Source organism: Phalaenopsis equestris, unplaced genomic scaffold, assembly GCF_001263595.1.
Source record: "Phalaenopsis equestris unplaced genomic scaffold, ASM126359v1 Scaffold000285, whole genome shotgun sequence".
In the NCBI taxonomy this organism is placed as follows: domain Eukaryota; kingdom Viridiplantae; phylum Streptophyta; class Magnoliopsida; order Asparagales; family Orchidaceae; genus Phalaenopsis; species Phalaenopsis equestris.
Window position 1 is genome coordinate 32496 of NW_018164727.1, and position 9268 is coordinate 41763.

The 9268-nt window shown below is 34.9% G+C and overlaps 1 protein-coding gene across 1 annotated transcript; it reads left to right on the forward strand.

Moving 5' to 3' along the window:
* Positions 1-5458: 5458 nt before the first annotated feature.
* On the forward strand, positions 5459-6300 carry LOC110024962. The gene has a single exon (XM_020725169.1). It carries the CDS (start codon positions 5550-5552, stop codon positions 6225-6227), a length of 678 nt encoding a protein of 225 aa, XP_020580828.1. The 5' UTR covers positions 5459-5549; the 3' UTR covers positions 6228-6300.
* The last annotated feature ends 2968 nt before the right edge of the window (positions 6301-9268 follow it).

Genomic DNA, 9268 nt, shown 5'->3' on the forward strand with positions numbered 1-9268 from the left:
TCATACTCAAGACTATATTGGAAGAATCTTCAACAAATTTCTCTGGTCTGGTCAAAGAAAGCAATTTCACTGGCTCCCTTGGCAGAAATTATGTAAACCTTTGCAAGCTGGTGGGCTGGGCTTTAAAGACTTCCACCTGGGTTTCGTAAATCTTCGCAAATTATGGATCAGATTCAGGTCACGGGATAGCTTTTGGGCAAGATTTCTGAAAGGGAAATCTTGCAGATCTTTACACCCTACTTTGGTATCCAAAAGGATAGGGGATTCCAAACTTTGGACAAAACTGCTAAAAATCAGAAATAAAGCTGAGGAACTCTTGCTTTGGGAGCTTAGAGATGGGCATATCAATTTTTGGTTAGATAACTGGGTCAGCAATGGAGAGAAACTTGAGTGCCTTAACCCCAATTTCAACACTAATTATCTATTCAGAGATTTTCGGTCTGATAATCAATGGAACTATAGACTGCTGAACACTATTCTTTCCAGTGAACATGTGAGGTGGGTTGAGGATACTCCTATCACATCATACTCCTATCACATCCATTTCCTATCACATCCATTTCTAAAGACAAAATAATCACAAAACAGGCTTACTCCCAGAAATTATCTACATTTACCATCATTTCTTTAATTGGAACCAGATGCCTTGGGGTAAGGCCATTTGGGGTAAATTCCTAACTCCCTCTATGTCCTTTTTTTTGCTGGAGACTCTAGCATTCCTTACTGCCTATAAATGATATTTTAAAGACGAAAGGGCTGAGGGGAGGACCTTCAATCTGCCCATTTTGCTGTGCTGCTGAAGAAACCGTAGATCAACTATTTTTTCATGTGCCCTCTCACAAGAAATTTGGTCAGGTTTAATCAAGCTCTTGAATATTAATAGTCAAAATTTAAGCTGGCTTAAATTTTCTATTAGCTGGGAAGATTGGCATAACAATAATCTTTGGGTGATACCATGTATTGTGGCTTGGTTTATATGGATGTACAGAAACCACAGAAAATTTGATGAGAAGTTTTCAAGGTCAAAATCTGTGAATCTTAATTGTATCTCTTATATTCAGAAATTGATCAAGTTTCATCACTTCCCTAATGTTATAAAGCACTGGACTCCAGGAAACAATACTCCTCTCCTTCAGTCTTTCAAACTAATCCTTTGGAGTCCTCCCCCAACTGGTTGGTTGAAGGTCAATACTGATGGCAATTTCTCAAATGGTTGTGCTGGTATTGGGGGAATCTTCAGGAACTCTCATGGTTCTTCCATTCTTTATTTCACTGCTCCTGCTGTGGCAATGGATGCTCTTGAGGCAGAATTCATAGCTGTCTACTGGGCCATCAGAATTGCTTGTTACTGCTACATGGGTCCTTCGATCATAGAAACAGATTCTACTAATTGCATTAAAATCCTCCTTCATGATGAAGCCCCTCCTTGGAATATAATCAGATGGAACAATTTGTTATTAGCCCTACTACCCAGATACAAGATCAATATCAATTATATTCCTAGAGAGGGTAATTGTCCTGGTCATTGGCTTGCCTCCCAGGGTAGAAATACTGAACATACCTTTGTTGGGCTGACTCTTACACCTGAATTAAAATTCCTACTAAATGGTGACAATTTGGCACTCCCCTATATCAAATGTATGTAACTGCTATGGGAGGTAGAACCTTGAGGGAAGGTATTGAGTTACCTAATCCCCATTTGGTTCCTTAATTAACATGTAAGGAGCCTTAGTTGCTCTTTTCTCAAAAAAAAAAAAAGAAATATGATTGATCGATGTCAGCTAGTAGGATCGACAAATGCCACTAAAGAAACTATGTTTACTACATTAATCTCTTAACTTTAAAGCTAAATTCACAAAAAAAAAAAATTAACCTTGGTTTTGTGATGAATAGTTCAAATTTAAGAAAGCATCATTCACCTTACAATGAGATTATAGTCATTGAATTATCAAATTGAAGAAAATTGTATTTTTCCAAATAGAAGGAATTATATTCTTTATCCTTTTTACAATAGATAAAGAACAATAGCTAATCGAGTGTTTAGTCCCTAAATCTGCGGTTATGCTGGGAAGATACTGGCTCTGACCTTAGAGTTCTCGCATTTCTCTCGCATGATGGCTAACATCTCGCTTTAGTTTTTAAAATCCTGAACCACAATGAGGATTTTAGTTTGTCACCCTAAAATCTCTAAGTCTACGCCCATCAATGAATATTTCCATATTTATTTGCAGTCAACCCCATGAACAACATTTTCATCCATGAATTTGAATGTGATTTTCACTTTGTTGTAGAAAGCATAGTCCTCTCGGATCGTATGTTTCATAACAAACTTTAACAATTCAGTTGGCCAGATCGAAAAGTAAATGAAGTTAGAAGTTTTACTCATCACAATTATGAAATTAAAATATTGTACAACAATATTGATTCTTCACATGACAATTTCTCTTTGTAGGGAGAAGGACAAAGAAATCTACTCAGAATTCATGAGGAAGATACAACAAAATTCGGATTTGATATATAAAAAGTTTACAAAATAAGAAAGAAAAGTAAAACAACTTAACTCGATCTCTTCCCCAAGTAAATCCTTAGATGTTCCTTTGAATCTCCTTCTCTCTTCACAATAACACTCAAATCTCAGTTAGAAATATAAGGAAGAAGAAATCTCTCACGTTCTCTCCCCTCTTTCAACTCTTAGAGGCACTTACCACACTCTCCCACACTTTGATACTCACTCCCCCCTCACACACACTACTTTTCCTGACATAAAAACACTCTTTTATAATATAGGGATGAATTTTCCAAGGGTCTCCATGGGCACATCTTTAAAATCCGTCCAAATTCATTGCATTTGTGAAAATAACCATCTCTGGCACCTTAGCTATTAAATTATGCTCACTAAAGCTTCTAAGATAAAAAAGAAAAATCAAATATAATTTAGGGATGACCTAAGTATAGGGTCCGAAGTTTTGAGAATATTTGATATTAAATCCAAATTTCAAGATTTAACTGAAAAAAAAATAAAGGCTTTGAATTAATTTGGTGATCAATTGATTTCAGATTAAAATTATATTACTATGCTAACTCTTTAGAGATCATAAGACTGCATTTATAATTGTCTATTTTTCCACATCATGATATATATTTAAGAAAAATATAAATCACATTAATTGAACTATATAATTAAATGTATAGGTTGCAAAAATTATATATTAAGCAATTGAAATTCAAACTTTATGAAATTTAAATCATAGCCTTTTAGTGACCTATATAGCCATAGTTTAAAAATTGCACCACAACTTTCGCTCAAAATGAAGCCCTTCCCCAACAAAAAAATATTACCTCAGGAGTACTGATGTATCAGTACTCCAATGAGGGAGTGCCACGTAGGCACTACGGTGGGACCATTGTCTACGTGGCACCTTCTCATTGGAGTACTGATACATCAGTACTCCTGAGGTAATATTTTTTCCTTCCCCCAAAGCAAACCAAATCAACTAATGCCGTTTGTTTAAGATAGATGGAATTAATTCAAAACTGGAAAATAATTTTTGTCCAGATATATAGGCGTGTCGGATAAGCATTATTGGTTGAATATTATAATTAGCTTATAAAATGCTGTTATTATAAATCCACGTGATAATAATATTTATTGCACATTATCCATCATCTAGCAGACAAAGCAACGGCTGAAAGACAACAACTTTCCACCTCGCCCCAATAAATTTGCGTGATGGATGATTTTTTCAAATTACCCCCAGACAATTTAAATAATAAGAAAATAGTCCCTTTAACCACATGAAGCGATTGTGCCATTTTTTTATCACGCTTCACGTGATCACGGCCGTACAATTCTGCACTCCCACATCAAATCTCGCGACACCGTGTTTCGGTGGTTCTGCGCGATCTTCCGCCGTCGGTTCCGTGGTCCTTATGGCGCGAAACCAAAGAGACGTAAGTCAAATAAGCTTCACTCGCCGGTAGGTTTAAGGAAATCAATAAGAAAGCTGATATGTAAATATACGCAATTAAATTCAATATTTGATAAGTTATTTATTAATAAATATAAATGTTATGATCCCTTGGATTTACATGTACTAAATTATTTTATATGCTAATTAAAATATTCAACTAAATAAAGCTTATTTGACTAGCCTATGCTTAGGGACAAAAAATGTTTTCTGCTTTTGGATTAATTCCATTCCACCTCTTAAACGCTCTTTGGTTATTTGGTTTGCATTGTGAATAGCTTCTGTTTAAGCTTAGTGCTGGCGCAATTTTCAAACTATGGAATGCTCTATTGGTCATTAAAAGCCTCTGAATAAATTTCATAAAGTTTGGATTTCAATAGCTAATGATATAATTTTTCTAACCTCAAATAACTATTATTTATGTCAAATAAATTCGAACACTTTCAAAAATACTTCATTAATAAATAAATAAATTTAAAAATTATTATTTGATTAATTTATATTTATTTATATAGAGTATTGTTTAAAATTCTAAAACATAATAAGCTTGATTACGACCAAATCACACTGATTGAATAATAACATTTAAATACCTTTTTTGAGGCTTAATAAACCCTACTAGATACGACTAATTTATTTTTAAAAACAGACTACTCTATAAAGCTCTAGTAAAGCATGAGTAATATTTGAAAAGTACCAACTTACTTTATTGAATGAGTTACTCACTGAAAAGCTCAATAACCCATATATAAATGTTAAGTGTTCCCAAGTTTAAACATAAATCTAAGATTTTAATTTTAATATATATTCATTAAATACCCAAATTGTTAATATCATCAAAAAAATTTTATTAGAATTTAATTATTTAAATTAAAACACCACCTTTAATACAATCATTCAATGTATTTATACATAAAAGTATTCAATGCATTTAGTTGTTATAGATAGAAATGCACAAAAATTATTAGATATTGATGTAATCTCTTAAATATCGAAGGCCAAATTTATAATTAGACGGTATCATCAGTTAATTTAGTTAAGTTTACTATCATATTTAAAGTTAGATTTTAATAAATAAATATTTTAAAAATTTTTGTTGGTCAAATTGGATCAAATTATGACTCATTAATGCTCTCACTAAAGGAATATGACAAGTCAAACAGTCAAATTTGACCCAATTTAATTATATTCATTAATTTTATTTTTTATAAAAAAAACTAAAGCTAATAGTAAAATAAAACAAAAAAAATAATTTAATTCACTTTTTTAGAAAAGAAAAATTCGTTTCTTAATTTTACTGATGTGACTCAAATTCGTGCTCATCGCAGCCCCATAGACCCGAACAGCCCACAGGATTCCATCACCTTACCGCTGTGGCAGAAGGTGACCGTATCACCAGCCTAATTCACTTTCCGCAAATTATCCGGCTCTCCTCGGGTATAAAATGGACCCTTACCAAGCCTTCTTCCGATATTTCAGTTCGCCGCCGAGTTTCTCTACTCGCCGGAGATATCATTCTCGCGCCCTAAAACAGAACACAGTCTCTCTGAACGAGATAGATTCCCAACTTGCGATCGTTCGATGGAGACGGAGAAGGAAACGGCAATGTGGAGATTTCGCAGACTCCTGCATATCGGACGGCTTCTCCGCTTCCTCGAGCTCGCAGGAGCTATTTTCGTACTCTCCTACTCATATTCCTACATTCCGCCGATCGCTAGGAACTCCAGCGCAGTCCTCCGCGGCGCCGTTGTTGTTCTTATCAGCCCTACCTTTGTATTCCTCTTCGGAAACGCCATTGTTCTCGTCCTCTTCGCCAAATCTGGCCAAATCACCTCCACAGCTGAAGCCCCGTCCGCTCTCTCCGACGTGGATGGATCTGATGAAATATCCTCTAATCTGACTTACTCTACGCCGCCTCATTTGAGGGAGGATGAGGAGGTCGTGTACGAGGACAAGGAGGTGTGCGTCGAGATTCGTGTATGCACGCAGAGCCGGTCGGAGGAGTTTGAGAGGACAAAGGAGGAGCCAAAGATCCGGGAATCGAAAACGGAGGTAAGTTGTGACGCTGAAAAGTTCTCGCCTCCGCCGCTGTCGCCGCCTGCGGCTGAAGATAGAGCTGCTGCGGAGGCAGAGGAGGATGCGGAGCGGTTTCGACGGACGGTAGAAGAGTTCATTGCAAAGCAACAGTGGTTTCAGAGGCAGGAGTCGCTGTCCCACATCTCCTACTCCGCGGGATTACCCGAACCTGTGGCTGTGTAAATATAAAAGTGATAAAAATAATTTGTTTTTTGGATGAGATTTCTTTGGACTTTTTCGCACTTTTTTTTTAAATTTATCAAGATTAACTTCAGTTCTCTGTCCCAAAATTGCTCCTGTTCTCTAGGTTTTGGTAGCTGAAGTCCATTTATCTTGCCTAATTTTTTTCTTTTCCAATAATCCCTTTTTTTTTTAAGACTATTACAAGACTCCTTTAGTAACTTCATATAAAGTAGTAATTGAGTTCTTATTTTCTAACTGATTTTTGAAATAAGAATTACATTATACATTTTTGTTTGAGAATAATTTTTTAAAAGTATTAAATTTTTTTTTTTTGTCAATTAATTCACACAAATTTCGTAAGAGTTAGTGATGAAGAGCGAGTGGGCCAATTTTTTTTTATTTCCTTGCAATAACTTTCTATTTTGACATAAATTTTACTTTAAAAAAATTACTTTCTTAAACCACTTTTTATTCTCTTTCTGAAAAATAATACAAGACTAATTTCTTTTCTTGAATACATGATTTGTATTTTTAAATTAAAAAAATTATGCACTGTAAATAAACTAACATTTAATATGAGGATTTCGAGATTCATGTGAATCACATCCCCATGTACATAACGGATTTCATTTATTCAGCTGCAGAACTGTACAAATGGATATTTGTATATATCCTTGCATATAGATATGTATTCTTCGATCTTAATTTATCCTTTACAAACATGCCCAGTGAGTTTGAGTCAAGTGAATGAGAGGAGAAAAGTTGAATAAGTCTATATTTCTTTGTAGGAGGATTGAGGGAGTGTCTATTTATTTATATTTTTGTTCAATACTTACATGCTTACAGATGTGTGTTTTGTATAATTACAAAAAGAAGATAACAATTATCGAAACTGTTCTTAATTTTATTAATGCTCTAATTAATTGTATAGATTTAATGCATATTTGCATTACAATTTCAAGGTAATTGGCTGGTCTGCTCGATTAAATTCAACCGACACTGGTGTCTCGTGAGACGTCTTTGCCCTTTAAAGTTCTTGTTAGTCAGTCGGAGTGATCGACCGCTTGGCGATTTGACTCGGTGTTTTTTTTGGCAAGGCTGATCAGAACAGTCAATTGTGAGATGGTCGTTCGGTCCCGGCAAGGGGTTGATCAGTCCAACGTGATCGATCGGTTTTTTTTTTGTTGAGAAAGTTGTGGAACACTTTTCGTTCCGCTCGAGTCTTACAGTGCACGTGTCTCGCCTACTGCGTTGTTTCGTCTTCTCTCCCAGAACTCTTAATCTTGCAAAGTCTTAGGCGGATCTTGTCGCAGCAGATACAGGATAACCTACGAGACGTACAGTCCATATATCATTTTTAAGAAGAGTATCGTAATACCCCTTAAATAAAATATTGTGCTGTTGAATCCAAAATTTTCTAGGAGACACACCTATAAGATACGATACTAAAGAAAAAGAGGAAAAGTTAAATAATAGCACATCAATGTACATTAAATTATGTAACATTTATTTATGAAATGACTATATTTATAAATATGGATCATCGTACAATCACATGTTGTACCCCTAAATATTTAGCTATGGCGAGGTTCTTTCAGTCTATTAGTAAATATGGCTTATGGGGCCCACATTTATCCTGTCGGGAGGGGTCGGGCAGCCATTAGGCCGAGCAACTAATGTGTTGGAGGGCCATTAGGCTGGGTGGCTAGAAGGTCGGGATGCCATTAAGTCGAGTGGTTACCATTATGGGTGGTTGTTAAGCTGGGTAGTTACAATGCCAGGCGACGACATGTTGGGATTGTTGACGGTTTGTTTTGCCCATTTGGTCAGTCCTAGATGGAGAGCGTCAAATTTGTCTCCATGAATTTGGTCGATTAGACTTTTTGGGAGCCAATCTCTTCTTAATTGCATTGGTGGTATTTTTCACCCGACATGTATGAGTCGGCCGACTAGGTGTGTGTTTTTGGGTAGTTTATGTAGGGCCCCACGATGTCATGTCACATTTTCAGCCGACCTCTAGAAATCTTTAAGATTCATACCGACCATTTTTACTATACATGTGCATATACATAAGAAATTCATTGTGGTTTTCCCAAAGTTTATTCAATTCAACTTGACTTATTATATTGTAGAAGAAATCTTTTTATGTTGAAAATTTTGTACTTTGATGGCTATGTTATTACACTGATTGGATCATTAGAAGTGTGGGCCTGTACCCAAGTTGATATGAGGAATGATCCCGGATTAAAAATATTGCACATGTGATGGAATGCGTTAGTATAACTGTACAAAGTAAAGAATCCGTCCCATTTGAGCACTCCTCATGCACAAATAATAAATAAATATATTAGACATAATAAACTTGTTTAAAATTTATTTAAAAAAATTCTTAAATTAAGGTTAAAAATCTTTTTGAACTTTTGATTTTCATAAATATTTATAAAAATAATTGTGCACTCAAAACAAATTTGTTTAAAAGTTGAAAAAATTTGCACTTAAATTGTTGAAGGCGTTTGGTGTGAAGAATTTCCCAGGCCCGTATGAGAGATGATCCAAATTTAGAAACATCTTACTTAATTCTCTTAATAAAACTTTGAAAATTTTCTGAAAAAGGTTATTTAATTTTGATTTTTGATATATTTAAGTTTGAAAAATAACACGCGAAACAAATTCGTAATATGTTTATTAAAATAATGAAGCATTTCTCATAGGGGGTGTAACAATGCCCTTCATAAAAAGATGATTATGCCTGTTTATAAAAATCAGAGTGATTAGAAAGGAAAATGATGCAACTTTGTGTTACTTTTAGCAGAAGTTTCCTCTTCAACAAGGGCACATGGGCTACTTTGTTTTGAATAAAAAGAAAGTTTTGAAAAGGCTGGCAAGGTTAGATTGTTTTTCTAGTTTCTGTTTCCGATGTTCTATTTTTATATTTCATCCTCTGGTTTTATTTAAAAATGGCCTAAATGAACAGAACTGCTAATTTAGGTATATTAACTTGATCAAGCCTCGCTAAAGCTTCTAAATATGATAATTTTATA

What these genes read in the sequence shown, in the direction of transcription:
- LOC110024962 (XM_020725169.1), top strand. Translation starts at nt 5,550, where the DNA reads ATGGAGACGGAGAAGGAAACGGCAATGTGGAGATTTCGCAGACTCCTG.